The sequence below is a fragment of the Heloderma suspectum genome, chromosome Z (genome assembly GCF_057233095.1).
Source record: "Heloderma suspectum isolate Gila_16-S chromosome Z, 16-S_ref, whole genome shotgun sequence".
NCBI lineage: Eukaryota > Metazoa > Chordata > Lepidosauria > Squamata > Helodermatidae > Heloderma > Heloderma suspectum.
Window position 1 is genome coordinate 19,882,737 of NC_139476.1, and position 16,839 is coordinate 19,899,575.

At 59.3% G+C, this 16,839-nt stretch overlaps 1 protein-coding gene across 4 annotated transcripts in view; it reads right to left on the reverse strand.

Moving 5' to 3' along the window:
• Nucleotides 1–5,038: 5,038 nt before the first annotated feature.
• The window catches only part of LOC146333873 (microtubule-associated serine/threonine-protein kinase 3-like), a 33,526-nt gene continuing 21,725 nt past the window's right edge, over nt 5,039–16,839 (reverse strand). For 3 of the 4 annotated variants that reach the window (XM_084826405.1, XM_084826407.1, XM_084826409.1), the window contains 10 exons: nt 16,134–16,235; nt 15,450–16,042; nt 15,071–15,219; nt 14,327–14,571; nt 12,180–12,386; nt 11,657–11,883; nt 10,821–10,943; nt 9,363–9,499; nt 9,083–9,264; nt 5,039–7,998 (listed from right to left, as the gene is read on the reverse strand). In XM_084826405.1, the coding sequence (XP_084682531.1) occupies nt 7,004–7,998; nt 9,083–9,264; nt 9,363–9,499; nt 10,821–10,943; nt 11,657–11,883; nt 12,180–12,386; nt 14,327–14,571; nt 15,071–15,219; nt 15,450–16,042; nt 16,134–16,235 (2,960 nt within the window). In that variant the 3' untranslated portion in view covers nt 5,039–7,003. The remainder of the gene's footprint in view (nt 7,999–9,082; nt 9,265–9,362; nt 9,500–10,820; nt 10,944–11,656; nt 11,884–12,179; nt 12,387–14,326; nt 14,572–15,070; nt 15,220–15,449; nt 16,043–16,133; nt 16,236–16,839) is intronic. The other variant, XM_084826406.1, reaches the window with a different exon arrangement.

Sequence of the window (16,839 nt, forward strand, 5' to 3'; positions counted from 1 at the left end):
GCTACCAAGCTCCTCCTCCTGTATTTCTGTGCAGAGATATGTATTTTTCACATACAGCGCAACCGCACCTCCCTTTCTGTTCCTCCTGTTCTTTTGGAACAAGTTATATCCTTCAGTTGCTGTATTCCAGTCACGAGAGTCATCCCACCAAGGCTCAGTTATACCCATCGAGTCATAATTTCCCTCCTGTATTAAGAGTTCAAGTTCGTTCTGCTTACTTTCCTCTTCCTTTTAGCCTCACAACAGCCCTAGAAGGTAGGCCCAGCCGAGAGGCGGCGCCTCGATGAGGAGGCACAGGGCACGCTGGCCAGAGAGGACACCAACTTGGGTGGGGGAGCTAACAGATAATGAACCAAATTCGTAGCATCAGAGAATAGTAGGGTGGGAAGGTGCCCATGAGACCATCTAGTCCACCCCCTGCTCAATGCAGGACTGCAAGCCAGGACATCCCTGACAGATGGCTGTCCAGCCTCATCCCCCTTTGGAAGCCATCCCGTTTGGTGGCCATCGCCACGTTTTGTGGTAGCTTGCCGGAGTGCTGTGGGACGAACGCCTCCCTTCGAGCTGCCCCAAATCTCCCACCCATCAGCTTCACGGGATGACCTGACTGGGTTCTCGTTTTAGGAGAGAGGGAGAGGAATGTCTCCCCCTCCATTTTCTCTGCACCGTCTTGTATACCTCTCTCACCTCTACCTCCTTTTTTCCACACTAAGCAACCCCAGCTGTTGCCACCTCTTCTCATAGGGGAGATGCTCAGCCCCTGGATCACTGCAGTTGCCCTTTTTCTACAACATCCTTTTTGCAGTGTGACCAGAACTGGATCCAGTATCCGAAGTGTGGTTGCACCATAGATTTGTATCACGGCAGTGTGATCATGGCGCTTTTACTCTCGGCGCCTTTCCCAATTATACCGAACGAGTTTGCCTCGCACCACAACCCCGTCTCTTCCTCAAGCTAGCTCAGATCCCATCAGCTCATACCTGAAGCTGGGATTTTTAAAAACTTATTTTAGAACACGTTGCTATCGATGTTCCCATTTTAAATCATCCCAAAGCAGCGCATGGCGTCTTCCAAGACGAGACGTCCTTAGAAAAGCACAACAGCATTAAAGGTACACTCCTAGAATCATAGAACAGCAGGGTTGGGAGGGGCCTGTAAGACCATCTAGTCCTACCCCCAGCTCACTGCAGGAATCCAAGTCAGAGCATCCCTATAGAATTATAGAACAGCAGGGTTGGAAGGGGCCGACAAGACCATGCAGCCCACCCCCCTGCTCAATGCAGGACTCCAAATCAGAGCATCCCTATAGAATCATAGAACAGCAGTGTTGGAAGGGGCCTACAAGACCATCCAGCCCACCCCCCTGCTCAATGCAGGAATCCAAGTCAGAGCATCCCTATCGAATAATAGAATAGCAGGGTTGGAAGGGTCTACAAGACCATCCAGCCCACCCCCTGCTCAATGGAGGAATCCAAGTCAGAGCATCCCTATAGAATCATAGAACAGCAGGGTTGGAAAGGGCCTACAAGACCATCCAGCCCACCCCCTGCTCAATGCAGGAGTCCAAGTCAGAGCATCCCTATAGTATCATAGAATAGTAGGGTTGGAAGGGTCCTTTGAGACCATCCAGCCCACCCCCCCGCTCAATGCAGGGATCCAAGTCAGAGCATCCCTGACAGGTGGCTGTCCAGCCCCATCTTGAAGGCCTCCAGGGTGGGAGAGCCCACCACCTCCCTAGGGAATTGGTTCTACGGTCGTATTGCTTTAACAGCCAGGGAGTTTTTCCTGATGTTCAGCCGGAATCTGGCTTCCTGCAACTTCAGCCCATTCTTCCATGTCCTGCATTCTGGGAGGATCGAGAAGAGATCCTGGCTTTCGTCTCTGGGACAGCCTTTCAAGGACTTGAACAGCGCTCTTCTATCTCCCCCCAGTCTTCTCTTCTCAAGGCTAAACATGCCCAGTTCTTTCCATCTCTCCTCATAGGGCTTCGTTTCCAGTCCCCTGATCCTCTTCGTTGCCCGGGCTTTGGAAGCTATGCTTCTATTCATGCAGCCCCAAATAGCATTGGCCTTGTTTGCAGCTACATCGCATCATGGGCTCATCTTCAGATTGTGAGTGACAACAATGCCAAGATCCTTCTCGCTTGTGGCGTTGTCAAGCCACATACCCCCCATCTTGTAACTGTGCCTTTGGGTTCTTTTCCCTACATGCCGAACTTGGCATCCATCCCTATTAAATGTCATTTGGCTCTTTTCCGCCTGGCCCGCCAGTCTATCAAGATCCCTTTGAATTGGAATGGAACCAATGACGTAGGGAGGTGGTGGGCTCTCCCATACTGGAGGCATTCAATACGAGGCTGGCAGCCATCTGTCACGGTTGCTCTGCCTTGGATTCCTGCATTGAGCAGGGGGTTGGACTAGATGGCCTTACAGGCCCCTTCCAACCCTACTTTTCGATGATTCTATAGGAATGCTCTGACTTGGATTCCTGCAGTTAGCAGGGGGTAGGACTAGATGGTCTTACAGGCCCCTTCCAACCCTGCTATTCTAGGATTCTGTAGGGATGCTCTGACTTGGGAGTCCTGCATTGACCAGGAGGTGGACCAGATGGCCTTCCTGGTCCCCTCCAACCCTGTTATTCTAGGATTCTAGATTCCCAGAGGAGGCTTTCAGCGACTACCCGTCCTGACAGCTGCATGCCACTTCTCATATCAGAGGGAGTACGTTGCTGTATGTCTCTGCCAGTTGGTGGGGAACATGGGCAGGAGGGTGCCAATGCACTCCTGCCCTGCTGGTGGGCTTCCCAGAGGCATCTCTGGCGGGCCACTGTGTGAACAGAATACTGGACTAGATGCACCCTGGGTCTGATTTGAGGGTTGGACTCAATGAGCTTGTAGGACCCTTCCAACCCTAATATCCTATGATCCAGCAGGGCTCTTCCAGTGTTCCTAACAAGGAATGACTGTTGCACGTAGGGTGGAAGAGAAGCATGGCTTATGACAGCCTTGCAGGAGATACGATGCATGCTGCAGGGAAGCGACGTCCTTGCAGTGCAGTCCAGGGCCTCCAGTTGGACAGCCCTCCTTCTCCACACCACCCCCAGGCCAGCACTCGCTGTGTGCCTTCCCCAACACGTCCCCTCCAGAGGTGTGGGGACTACAAGCCCCATCAGCCCCAGCCAGCACGGCACCGCCGCCGCGATCATGGAATCATAGAACAGTAGGGTTGGAAGGGGCCTACAAGGCCATCGAGTCCAACCCCCTGCTCCGTGCAGGGCTCCAAGTCAATCTTTTTATGCACGGCGGAGAGTGGCAAGCCCGCGCACAGCCGGAAATCTGGGGACGCGGAGAAGCTTGACGGGTTCTCTGGCCTTGGCGGCTACAGCCAAGCAGCGGGCGGAAGTGACGTGCGCGGGTTCCGGAGGCAGCCTTGCCGGAAGCTCCACAGGAATGGCCAAAGCCTGGGCTGAGCTGCTTCAGGCGTGCCCGGCCACTTGCCATAGGAGGGTTGGAAGGGGCCTGTGAGACCGTCCAGTCCAGCCCCCTGCTCAATGCAGGACTCCAAATCAGAGCATCCCTGACAGAAGGCTGTCCAGCCTCATCTTGAAGACCTCCCGTGTGGGAGAGCCCCCCGCCCCCCTAGCGTCTTTTGAATATTTCCGCACGCAACCCGCATAGGTTTTCTTACATAAGCGGCATATACATCCAGCCACCCCGTCATCAAAGACACCGATCTCTCGCTCAAGGCATCGGCCTTTGCCAGCTGCCGCTGGAAGGACTGATATCTTTCTTTTGCATCCCACCGGTGCGGTCCTGTGCACGTTCGGAGGGAGAACAGGGCTGCGACCCCCAGATGGCGCCGTGAGCGTGCCGTTCCGAAATCCCGCCCACACGTTTTCAGTCTCCCAAGCCGGCCTTCTCAAGCCTGGCATTCCCCAGGTGTGTTGGAGCACAGGTCCCATCGCCCCCTGGTTTGGGGAAGGCCACCTCCGGGCGCCGTCCCACCCAGAGGAAGCCCCACTGAGCTGTGCATGTTTAACCTCGGTCTCTCGCATGTTTAACCTTCAGAGGAGACCAAGGGGAGATAGGACAGCGCTCTTCAAGTCCTTGAAAGGTTGTCGCAGGACCTCTTCTCCATCCTCCCAGAGTGCAGGACAAAGAATCATGGGCTCCAGTGACAGGAAGGCAGATTGTGGCTGAACATCAGGAGAAACGACCTGCCTGTCAGAGCAGTATGACAATGGAACCCATGACCTAGGGAGATGGGGGGCTCTCCCACACCAGAGGCATTCAAGATGAGGCTGGACAGCCATCTGTTGGGAATGCTCTGACTTGGATTCCTGCATCAAGCACAGGGTTGGACTAGATAGTCTTACAGGCCCCTTCCAACACTACTGCTCTGATTCTATAGGGATGCTCTGACTTGGAGTCCTGCATCGAACAGGGGGTTGGACTGGATGGTCTCACAGGCCCCTCCCAACCCTACTGTTCTATGATTCTATAGGGATGCTTTGACTTGGCTTCCTGCATGGAGCAGGGGGTTGGACTGGATGGTCTTACAGGCCCCTTCCAACCCTACTGTTCTATGATTCTATACAGATGCTTTGACTTGGAGTCCTGCATGGAGCAGGGGGGTGGGCTGGATGGTCTCACAGGCCCCTTCCAACCCTACTGTTCTATGATCCTCCTGGGCAGCGCTAAGCGGTTCTCGCTCAGCTGCCTCAGATGGTCGCACAAGCGGCGAAATGCTCAGCCAAGAGGGCTCCTCCCATCAGCTGCACAGCGGCCATCCCACGGTCATGTTCCTCTTCCCTCCCCCTTTCCTTTTGCGCAGAGGAAAAACACGCCAATGACAGGGGAAGCTCACCTGTTGAACTCCTGCCTTTCACCCCACCCCACCGGGGAAGCATCCCCAACCCAGGGTGGCTGTGGGACGAGCCTCTCCCCCAACTCAGTGCCCACCGGAAGTCTCGGGCTGCAACCCCCATCATCCCCCGCCAGCACGTCTACTTGTAGCCCCCCCCAAAGAAACAGATGGGATTCCGTTTCCCCCTCAAGCCCCCCTTGGAATCTTGCACACCGCATTCGTCGTCAGCCAGGAAGTCACCAGACGTGTTGCACATCCATTTTATTGTTTTTCCTCTCCAGAGGGTTTTGTACGGCAGAACCAGCGGAGAGGGTTCTTGTTCTGAAAACCCACACGGATCTCCAGGGAAGTCCCCCCCCCGGCCCCCCACTCATGTTTGGAGTTGGTCAAGCATGGGAGGTAGAGGACTCCAGCCTGGCTGTGCCCCCAAGGTCCTCGGCGCTGAATCCGAGGGTGAGAAGGCTGCCGTGCGCCAGCCCTGTTTGTGAGAGAGGGGGTGCAGAGACCCCATAGACAAGCCAGAGCAGAGCGGAAAAGATGAATTGGGGGGCAAGCCCTCCCTCCTTGGGGCGAAGCCATACATCCAGGTCTCCCACCCATGAGTTAGAAAGCGGGGACAAAGGGGGTCATGACTGCACCCACGGAAGACAGCGAACCGCCCACCCCTTGGAACCCTTTGCCCTTCTCCCCACACTTTCTGGATGAGTTACCTCCCTCCGTGTTCGACCTGCAGGGTGGGAGGGCGCCTAGGGAACCAGGATTCCTGAGAAGCGGTGCCTTTGGGAAGGAGGCTGAGCAGGGATCAGGCCCTTTGCACCGCCTGGAGGGGGGGATGCAGGGGGGCAGGAGGTAGGTCTGACTGAACCCCGGTTTGCTATCGGCAGGCCTGGGAAAGCCTGGCGGATGTTTACGCCGGGGGTGCAAAACCTCTCTCAGCCCGAGGGCCGGATTTCATTCTGAGGAGCTCTCGGGGGCTGCAGCCCAGTGGTGGGCGGGGCCAAGGGTAGAAGGGGCGGGGCCCCAAACCCCAGCCTATTCAAGCTGAAAGCGCTTCCTGCTAGGAACTCCGCCGCCGGAGCACCACCTGGACTTGGGCGGGGCGGGATGCACGACAGCCGGGAAACCACCGATCGGCGCTGGGGGGAAAGGGGGTGTGGCCAGGGGGAGGCTTGGTGCCCCGGGTTACGCCGACGTGTCTGAGACGCCGCCTAGCGGAGGAAGCACGCGTCCGCTGGGGCTTCTCCTTCCCCCAGGATGGCGAATCTTGGGTAGGCGGCTCAGGAAACAGGGCTTGGGGGCGGGGCAGCCACTTATCCTCTGCGGGTCAAAAGAAAACGCAACGCCTCCCAGAGCCTCGCAGATTTACCACAGTTCCCCTTGCTTCGAGAAGAAGCCCCTTCCCCTTGAAAGTGCCGGCTGGCGGCCCAAGCAGGGCCTTTTTAATAGTGGCCCAAACCCTTTCCCAGCGCCCTTCTTCCCCAGGCAGGTGACCGAGGTGGACCGAAATGCACAACGGGCAGCGTCATGGGCCCCACGGCTGTCCCCGGGCCTGGAAGGCCAGACCAGCGGCAATGCCCCCCTCTTCCTAAGGTCCGCAGGTGGTGATTTTTCTTCATTATCCTTTTTTAAACCCCCCCCCCCGATACAATCGACATTAGAAAAGGATGTGGGCCAGCCTTCTCCAGCACGGCTTAACGACAGCCCCCAGGGTGATGGGGGCTGCCTGCCGACATGTCCGAAGGAAAAGCGTGGGCTTTTCACAAGAGGGACCTGGGGGGAGCGGACCCTGTCCCAGAGGGCAACAAAGACATCCGGAGCCCCAGGCGGGGCTGTTCCGTGCTGTTCCCCATCGCCAAGGGCAGGCAAAAGGACCCGGGAGAGGAGGGCCAGCCCCCGCCGGGGGCACGTGGCCTCCACATGTGTGGAACAGCAGCTTTGGCAACCCCCCCGTCCCATCCCATCCAGGAGCGCATCCAGTTAGCCGAAAGGCCCCTTCCTCTCCGGCCTGTCATTTCGCTTCGGTCGCACTCCCGCCTCCACGTCCCCGCTGGTAAGGGGACGCCCCTCCGGGAGGGGAAGCAGGCAGGTGGGTCGGAGAGGAAAAGGGACCCCCCCGGTCCACGGCCCTTGTCCCTCGGCTACTCGAGGTCTTCTCTCTGTCCTCGGCCGAGGGCCCCTGCTTGGTCTTCCGCAGCCCCTGGCAGCCGGCTTTCCGGACCCTCCCACAACTGTCCCCCGGGGGCTGTCCCCTTCTCCCCGCCGCGTGTCCGGGGCTCGGCTCGGCGGGGCGGCGAAGGCTCCCACCGTGCCCGGCTCCCCCGGCGCTGGGATGAGACGCTCGTGTACTCCACGGCCGTGGTCCCGTCCTCTCGCTGGATGTACACCCGGGCCTCCAGCCGGGCGGGGCAGGGCCCCTGGCACTCCCAGGCGGCCGGCTCTTCCCCTTGCACCGCGATGTGGGGCACCGGGCGCGGCCGGGGGGCGGCTGCGGGCAGCGGGCGGCAGGGCCTGTCCTCCAGCCACGAGGCCCCGGGTGAGCCTCTCCGCCAGGCCGCCGGCGCCCCCTCCACCTGGCCCTCGCTGCTGGGCTCCAGCTCGTCAAAGCTCGCCTCCTGGACGGCCTCCTGCTTCTTGAAGGAGTCCCGGCGCTCGGACAGGTTCAGCCGCCGCATGACCACCACCTCCTCGTGCTTCCGCGGGGCCTTCTCCTCACCCCCTTCTCCCCCTGAGCCCTCGTCCCCCGAGCCGGGCATCTCCAGCGCCAGCTTCTGCCCGCCGGCCAGCTTCTTCTCCGACTGGACGTGCCTGAGCAGTGGGGAGTGGGGGCCCTCGGCACTGTGGGGGTGGGCGGGGGCGGGCGGGGACAGCGCCTTTCCCTGGAAGACCTGGGCGCCCTTGGCGAATGGGGGCAGTGGCGAGGGTGACCTCTGCGGAGATGGGGGCGGCGGGGCGGCGGACGGCGTGCAGGCCAAGGGCGAGGGCGGGATGCTGCTGGCCGACTTCCGGCGGCTCACCTTGCAGTGTGGGCCACCGAGCTTGGGCGCCAGGCCGTGCAGGGAGCTCGGACGGATGTGGCCCGCCGGAGAGGTCGGCGTGCTGGAGGACGGGGAGGTGCTCTGCGGCGAGGCCGAATCTGGCACGGAAAGGGAGAGAAGGGAAAGAGGGAGGGAACGGGGCCGGTGAGATGCAAAAGGACACGGGAGGGGGGGATTCCCGCAGGGGCACATCAAAGTCTGGGCGCGGATGAGTTTCCGCCTTCCCGTGCAAAGCGACACTTCCAATTGGCCAGACGCACCCGCCCCGCCCCTGTTTTCTGCTTATGTTTAAATACGAGACTGCATTACAAGTCATCGTGCCGCTGCTAGGTTTCGCCATGCTGCTTTTACGCTGTCGTTTCAAACCTTCTCCCTGATCATGTGGCCTTTCCCAGCTTTCAGCTGCTGTGCGCCACCCGGAGAGTTTCAGCGTGTGGGTGGTGCGGGAAGGTGATAAGGGAATCAATGAAACCCTCCCCGTTTCTGGGTCGAAGCCCGATATTCCCTTCTTGCTCTGCCTTGGAAGGGGAGACGACAGTCTCCCCCTGCAACACGTTCCGGATGCTCTTCCCTGAAGAAAGCAAGATGGGCGTGGCGGCCCGAAACCAGGCACTGTGGTTCCGTTACAATTGCCATGCCGTTTGTGGAGGGGGGGTGTTGTTCGTCCCAGAAGCGGTTCAGGTTTATGCAAGCCTCGGACAAGCTCCGGAGAAGGGGTGTAGAACCCTTTCCAGCCCAAGGGCCAAATTCCACTCCACAGGAGCTCTCGGGGCCGCAGTCCACGGGTGGGTGGGGCCAAAGGCAAAAGGGCTGGGGCAAAGAATACCCCCCAAATCATAGAATAGCAGGGTTGCAAGGGGCCTGTGAGACCATCGAGTCCAACCCCCTGCTCCATGCAGGGCTCCAAGTCAGAGCATCCCTACAGAATCATAGTAGGGTTGGAAGGGGTCAGTAGGACCATCAAGTCCAACCCCAGCATGCTATTGTTTGAGGCTCTTCCTGACAGTCGCTCAGCCTTCAGAGAGGCTTTTCAGCCTTTTGGAACTGGGGGGATGGATGCACCAAAGCCGGGAAGCCATCAAACGACTGGCCGCTGGGGTGACGTTTGCCCAGCCCCAGGAGAACGCCTTTGCTCAGGAGGCTTGGAGCGGGCAGCAGGGCTGGAGGAGAGAGGCACCCTACCTGGCGGGTGGTCCGGGGCGGGGCTGCGGCAAGGGGGGGTCGGCCCAGGGGACAGGCTGTGGGTCGGGGAGCCAGGCAGGCTCTCGCCGGATGAGAGCGAGTGATGGAGGCCAGAGGAGCAGCTGCGGCTGGGGTAAAGCCCGGAGGTTTGCTTGGAGATCTTCTTGAAGAGGGATTTCCTCCTAGGAAAGGCGGGGGAAAGGGCACCTATTCATCCGCTCCTTCCTTTACTCACGTGTCGATGACAGGCATACAGCACTGCCTGTCCGTGCCGACTCACCGGTCTTGGCTGTCGCGCTTCCGGCTCTTCTTGCTCCGACGGGCCATCCGGGTCTTGGAGCTGTTCTTGCGGGCCGGGCCCACCCGAATAGTCGTGTTCTCCAGGGCGGTGGTCCGCAGCGCCACCTTGTTCCCGCTCTGCCAGAGAGAGAGAAAGAGAGAGAGAGAGAGGGAGGGCTGTCACTGGACTCCGGGCTGCGCCGTGGACCCAGGGGGGCCCGCGTGCAGAGTGCCGGGCCGAGCGGAAGGCGGGGGCTGTGTGCGAGGTTGGGCGTCGTTTGGGCAGCCCCACACGCCGACCACTTTGAGCTGGATCCCGTCAGTTCTTCTCTCTTGGCCCTGTGAAATCCATGCAGGGCATCCCTGTGTTATCCAAAACACCGTGGAACTGTGGAACTCCCTTCAGATGGAAATCGGGCTGCCTCCCCCTGATGCTGTCGCTCAGGTGTCAGTTAAAGCGGTACTTCCTCGTACACGCTTCGGGGGTGCAGGCAAGCACGCCACTTGTTTTCTGGTGTTGTACTGATGCTGTGGAGCTGAAGGGCGTCAGGACCAGGGCTTTCTCAGGGGCAGCCCCACAGCCTTGGGACTGCCTGCCCAGGGAGATACGCAGGGTCTCATCGTAAAAATTTTTAAATTATTGCTATACTTTTTGAATTACTCTGTTGTAAACTACCCTGGAGGTTCTACTGAAGACGGGCATTAAAATATTTCAGATAAATAAGGGTGCACTCTTATGCATGCTTAGACAGAAAAAGTCCTACAATCCTATACACGTTTAGACGGAAAAAGTCCTACCATCCTATGCACGTTGAGACGGAAAAAGCCTACAATCCTATGCAGGTTGAGATGGAAAAAGTCCTACAATCCTAGGCAGGTTGAGACGGAAAAAGTCCTACCGTCCTATGCACATTGAGACAGAAAAAAGTCCTACACTCCTATGCACGTTGAGACAGAAAAAGGTCCTACATTCCTATGCACGTTGAGGCAGAAAAAATTCCTACAATCCTATGCATGTTGAGGCAGAAAAATTCCTACCATCCTATGCATTTAGACAGAAAAAGTCCTACACTCCTATGCACGTTTATACAGAAAAAAGTCCTACACTCCTATGCACGTTTAGACAGAAAAAGTCCTACACTCCTATGCACGTTTAGACAGAAAAAGTCCTACACTCCTATGCACGCTGAGGCAGAAAAAATTCCTACAATCCTATGCATGTTGAGGCAGAAAAATTCCTACCATCCTATGCATGTTTATATAGAAAATAGTCCTACAATCCTATGCATGTTTAGGGTGTTCACATGTCAGATTTTCCTTGTGGAGAAGGATGGGATCTAAATATAAAGCCATATAAATCAAAGTCTTTGTGCGTGATGTGCTGTTTTGGCCTCGCCCTCCACTGTGGTCCTCCCCTGAGCCCCTGGGGCCGTTTTCCCAGGCGGGCTCAACCACACACCTTCAGCAGCAGCTCCACCACATCCATGTGGACCAGCCCCAGCACCGACTCGCCGTTCACGTGCGTGATGAGGTCTCCCGCGCGGAGCCCAGCCTCCTGAGCCGGGCTGCCATCTTCCACGCTCTGCAACAGAGATGCACAAGCCCCGTTTCTGACTGTTTTGCAAAGCCCGCCTCTGCAAAACAATCCTATGCATGTTCAGGCAGAAAAATGTCCTATCATCCTATGCAGGTTTAGGCAGGAAGTCCTACAATCCTATGCATGTTTAGGCAGGAAAAGTCCTACAATCCTATGCACGTTTAGGCAGGAAAAGTCCTACAATCCTATGCACATTTAGACAGAAAAAGTCCTACAATCCTATGCACGGTTAGACAGAAAAAAGTCCTACAATCCTATGCACGTTTAGACAGAAAGAAGTCCTACAATCCTATGCACGTTTAGACAGAAAAAAGTCCTACAATCCTATGCACGTTTAGACAGAAAAAGGTCCTACACTCCTATGCACGTTTAGACAGAAAAAAGTCCTACAATCCTATGCATGTTTAGACAGTGTTGCTGGCTGGGGAATGCTGGGAGTCGCAAGATGTGTTTTTTCTGCCTAAACATGCATAGGATTGCGCCTCGACATTGGGGAGGGAGCGAGGGGCACCTCTCCTCAGCCTCCAGCAGCCCCCCTGCCCCAATGCCTCCATGCATCGTGCAGAAGCCGCCCTGCCAGAGCCCGGCTTTGCCTGGGGAGGGGGCTGCGGCCCAGCAGCACAGCTCCCGCCCTGCATGCAGAAGGTTGCAGGTTCCACCTGCTGCCACTACACGGCCCTTGTGCAGCCTCCACTCACCCAGACCATGTGCTGCACCGTGTAGACGTCACTGTCCCCCATGTAGACCCGGATGGCATGCAGGGCAAAGCCGTATTTCTTGCCGGAGCTGTGGATGACCACGGGGGGGTGCTGGCTGGGGGCTCCCAGGGGCGGGTCCCGGTTGGGGGAGGAGTCCCGGGACGAGGGGTTGGAAGGCAGGGAGCGGGGCGAGGCGGGGCTCCTCAGGGTCGCGCCCCCCCAGTCGTCTGCGAAAACAGCCTTGTTATTCCCACTGAAATCGTATTATCTTGTCCTTTATTATTAATAATAATTGGGATCTCGCCACCCAATAAAGCAATCAGCCCCCCGGGGAGGGCCATCACCCGCTTGGCCAGGGTACTGCAGCGCCCATCATGCTTGGGCACAGAGGGAAGGTGGAACCTGGTGCCCCAAAGACGACAATGGCGAGAGCGTGCTGACTCGGGGGCCGCCCCCGGAAAGGGGGCATCTGATTCCCGGCCCCGTTTGCCCCGAGACGGCTTGAGGCGGGCCCGGCACTGACCTGAGCTGATGACGAGCGAGAGCGCAGCGACCGAGGCCGACTTGGGGACCCTGCTGCCGGCGGACGACAGGCGCTGCTGCTTCCCGGGGGGGTCCTTGCGGCTGCCCGGCCGGCGGCTGCCCTCGGGCTCCAAGCCCCGCGGGGCAGCGTTCTTAGTGCCTGTGCTGTTGCTCCGCAGCCGGACACAGCTCAAGCTGGCCAGGTCAGCTGCACGGCCGGGGAAAGAGAAGCGGGGGGGGGGGTTCTGTAAGCCCAAAGGAACCCCCAGGAGCAACTTGGGGTTGACCCGCCCCTCTCCTCCCCTCTCCTCCCTCCCACATCGCTACGGTCCCCCACGTGCCGTTTCCTAGGCTGTGAGCGCTCGCCGGGGGGGGACGGCAACACCTGTCTTCGCGACTGATTCGACACCCCTGCTTTGTCTAAGCATCTCTCTGGTGCGAAGCTTCTCCCTCCGTGCAGCTCAGATCACCTGGCGATTCCGGGGAAAAGCAATCCTTGGAAAAGCAGGCAGGTGATCTGCTGGATGTGAACAGCAGGGGACTCAGAAGAAAGATTCGGAAGGGAAGGGAGGGGAAGGGAAGGGAAGGGATTCAGAACAACAGGGGATTCAAAGAAAGGAGATTCAGAAGGAAAGGAAAGGAAAGGAAAGGAAAGGAAAGGAAAGGAAAGGAAAGGAAAGGAAAGGAAAGGAAAGGAAAGGAAAGGAAAGGCAAGGCAAGGCAAGGCAAGGCAAGGCAAGGCAAGGCAAGGCAAGGCAAGGCAAGGCAAGGCAAGGCAGAAAATAAGGGAAGCGAAGGGAAGGGAAGGGAAGGGATTCAGAATAGCAGGGGATTCAGAAGAAAGGAGATTCAGACGGAAAGGAAAGGAGGGGAGGGGAGGGATTCAGAACAGCAGGGGATTCAAAGAAAGGAGATTCAGAAGGAAAGGAAAGGAAAAGGAAAGGAAAGGAAAAACAGAAAATAAGGGAAGAGAAGGGAAGGGAAAGGAGGGAAGGGATTCAGAACAGCAGGGGATTCAGAAGGAAGATTCAGAAGGAAGGGAAGGAGGAAAGGAGTGGAAGGGAAGGGAAGGGAAGGGAAGGGAAGGGAAGGGAAGGGAAGGGAAGGGAAGGGAAGGGAAGGGAGGGAAGGGATACAGAACAGCAGGGGATTCAAAGAAAGGAGATTCAGAAGGAAAGGAAAGGAAAGGAAAGGAAAGGAAAGGAAAGGAAAGGAAAGGAAAGGAAAGGAAAGGAAAGGAAAGGCAGAAAATAAGGGTAGAGAAGGGAAGGGAAGGGAGGGAAGGGAAGGGATTCAGAACAGCAGGAGATTCAGAAGGAAAGGAAGGGAAGGGAAGGGAAGGGAAGGGAAGGGAAGGGAAGGGAAGGGAAGGGAAGGGAAGGGAAGGGAAGGGAAGGGAAGGGAAGGGAAGTCTGAGAAACAAGACTGGTAGCATCTCTCCTGAAGAGCAGGCCAGGAGAGGCGTGGCAACCTTCCTGCGTGTGCGGCAACCTTCCTGCAAGCCCAAGAGGGCAGGGGGGCGGCTAGGACTCTGGAGGCCCTTGTGCCCATTCCCAGAGAGGGCCACGCCACTCCGTTGCAGCCAGGGCAAGGAAGAGCCTCGTGGCGGCGCTCAGCGGGGGCCTTGGGGGCCCTGGGGGTTTCGCTTACCGTCCCTCCTGCCAGCCACGCGGCCTCACGGGAGGCGTCTCCAGCTTTTCGAATGGCGGGGCGGCAGGCTGCCAAGGCGTGAAACCAACAAGCTGCCCATCGCCAGATGAAAGGGGGCGGTCTGGCCTGCTGGGGAAGCCCAGCGGGCCAGATCAGGACCTCGGGCGGGCTCGAGGATGCTGGGAGCTGTAGCCCCACACATCCGGAGGGCAGCAGCTGAGAGAAACGTGTGGGAAGTGGTGGGAGCGGGAACCCATCTATTCGGGCTTTCTCGTGTTCCGATTCTTTGGGTGACCCGCTGCCGCATGTGGTGTTAGCAGTGGGATACCCTCCTGCTGTCAAAGCCCCGCCAAGCTGAATCGGACCATTTGGACCCTGGAGGGTTTCTCCCCACAAACTGAACCGGCCGCCCCATCTTCAAAGAAAAATGGAGGGGCGCTGGATGGCGGGAGCTGCTTCTGCCTTGGAACGGCCCCGAAAGGCTCTCTGTGCACACACCTGCCAGTGGCAGGGCCTTGGCGGGTGCCCTCGGTGGTGGCACTGCCACCGGCTCGGAATCCCCGACCACAAAGACAGGCCGCTCCCGTTTTGCCGGCGCCCGGCAGGGGCTCTCGTCCTCGGAGGAGACAGCGAACTTGGGCATGGCTTCCAGGCTGCAGGTGGCACTGAGGATGGGCAGGCTGCGGCCACAGTCCTGGCGGAAGGCGTGGGCCGTGGATCCGCAGGAGGTCCAGGCGCGAAGCCTGCACAGGAGAAAGGGGCAGCCGCCCTTTGGTCACCGCAGAGCAGACCTAGAACTCGGCGCAAGGCGTTTGTTCCCATCTGTTTCGGCCTGAACAGGGACCACGGCTTCCCGCCCCACTGCAGGAGTTCATTCATGCAGCAATGCCAGGATGATGGTTTGTGTTACCACCAGTTGCGCACTTTACAGACAGTCAGGCTTTAATGGCTGCAGGGAGCCTTCTCGGCGGTGGCCCCTCGGCTCCACAACTCCCTCCCAGCAACGACTTGGCTGCCCACCGTGCCCCTCGCATTCAGGCCCCAGCCCCAGGTTATTTACTCGGGACGCGTGCGGAGGTCGAGCCAAGCGCTCCGCGCATGCTCTGAGGCAGCGCTGTGGGAGAGGAGAGGGGGCGGTGCTCGGGGCAGGAGAGGAACCGGTTGCAAGAATGGAAGGGCAAGTCTGGGAATCGTGGCGGCGCGGGCCAAAGTGTGGCCGGAGCGGGCGCCCCCTGTGCTCACCGGGTCTCGGGGGGCCGGCTCTTCTCCTCGTCTCCGGAGCCGTGATCCCAGTGCTCGGCCTGGTCGTCCTTGTCCTCGCCCCGGCCCTGCTCCGGCGCCGCAAAGCTGAGGGCAGAGGGTGTAGCCAGATGCTCCAAGCTGCCGTAAACCTGGGAGGTGGAGGAGGAGGAGGAGGAGGAGGAGGAGGGGATGGTAGCGGTGTGTGAGCGGAGGAGAAAATGCGACGCCCTGCCCTGCCTGGCAGCCGCCCATTTCCCCCATATATGGGGGGCCGGGAGCCCAGCATGGCAACCCCGCGGGGGCGGAAGCCCCCCGGCTCCTGGAACGGACCAGACCCCTCCCCTGCCGCCCCCCCAACACGTGGGGGGCCCTCCCCAACCTTGCTGAAGCGGTGGGAGCAAGAGGAGAACTGGTGGATCTCCAGGCATGACCCCTCGTCAGGCGTCTCCTCGTCCTCGGAGCCCAGGTGCTGGTAGCGCTCGGAGCGGGCTGGGGGGGGCGAGACAAGGTTGTGGGGGGCGAGGCAGGCTGCAGACCCCACCCGATGCTGCGTCATGGCAGGGGGGGCGGAACCGCTTCCGCCCGAAGCCACCTTCCACGTCCGAGAAGACCCCGGAAAATGCGTCCCCACGGTGGGCAGGACCACAGGGAGAAGGGGCGGGGCTGGCAGGCAAAGCACGCCAGCCCTGCGCAGTGGCATTCCGGTCGATCCCGCCGTGGACGCCGCACAAGCATCCCTGTGACGGGCCAAGGACCACGACTGATGCCAGAGCCGGCCGGAGGCCGCGATCGCTGGCCTGGCCCAGGCCCGCCTGCCACGAGCCGTGGCTCCCCCCCCAGCCCCCTCACTGTCAAAGTAGCTGGTGTCATCCTCCGCCTCCAGCTGAGGGACGAACTCCGCTTTCTGCCGCAGAAGCCCGTTCCAGTCCAGGCCGCGGAAGAACGGGTGCTGCTTCACCTCGTGGGCCCCTCCTGAGGGACAGGATGGGGCGGACAGGTCACCACACTGAACCCGTGCCGCTGGACCCCCCACGCCCAGGGGCCGTGCCCCCCGCCGCGCTACCTGTGCCCAGACGCTCCATGGGGCAGTGCCGCAGGAGGCGGGTGATGAGGTCCTGCGCGTCGGCCGGAAGTGCCTCGTCGCCTTCGGGCCAGATGATCTCGTCTGAAACGGAGCAGGCAGAGCGGGGCTGATCTTCCCTGGGTCCCTGCTGGTGCCGCCCCCCCGAAGCCCCCCCAGAACAGCTTTCCCCAGCCTGCTGCTCTCCAGGTTTGTTGGACTGCAAGTCCCGTCACCCCTCGCCATGCGCCATGCTGGCTGGGGCTGATGGGCGGGGTGGTCCAAAATACGCCAAGCTCCCTGCCACTGGTTTAGACAGGGGCGGGGCGGGGCGGGATCCTCGCTTTTTGCTGAGCCCATTCCCAGGGCCACAGAGGGGCGAGGGCAAGGGCCCCAAAGCGGAAACCTTTGCGTTTCTCCGTCACAGCCAATGATATATTAGCCCTCCAGAGGCGTTGGACTACCACACCCATCTACAGCTAGGCTGGCTGGGGGATGATGGGAGCTGCAGTCCAATCCGCCTGGAAGGCGCCAGGCTGGGAAAGGCAGCATTTTGCTGGCGCCGTGGTGCTACAGCGTGCGCTCACCGTAATTTTTGACACATGCACCCCGCTTGGGGGCGTGATGACGTTATATGCAAGGATTACACGCGAATACATAAATCTGCAAAGCAGCACACCGATCTGGCCGTGCCGGAAGGGCGGCCGGT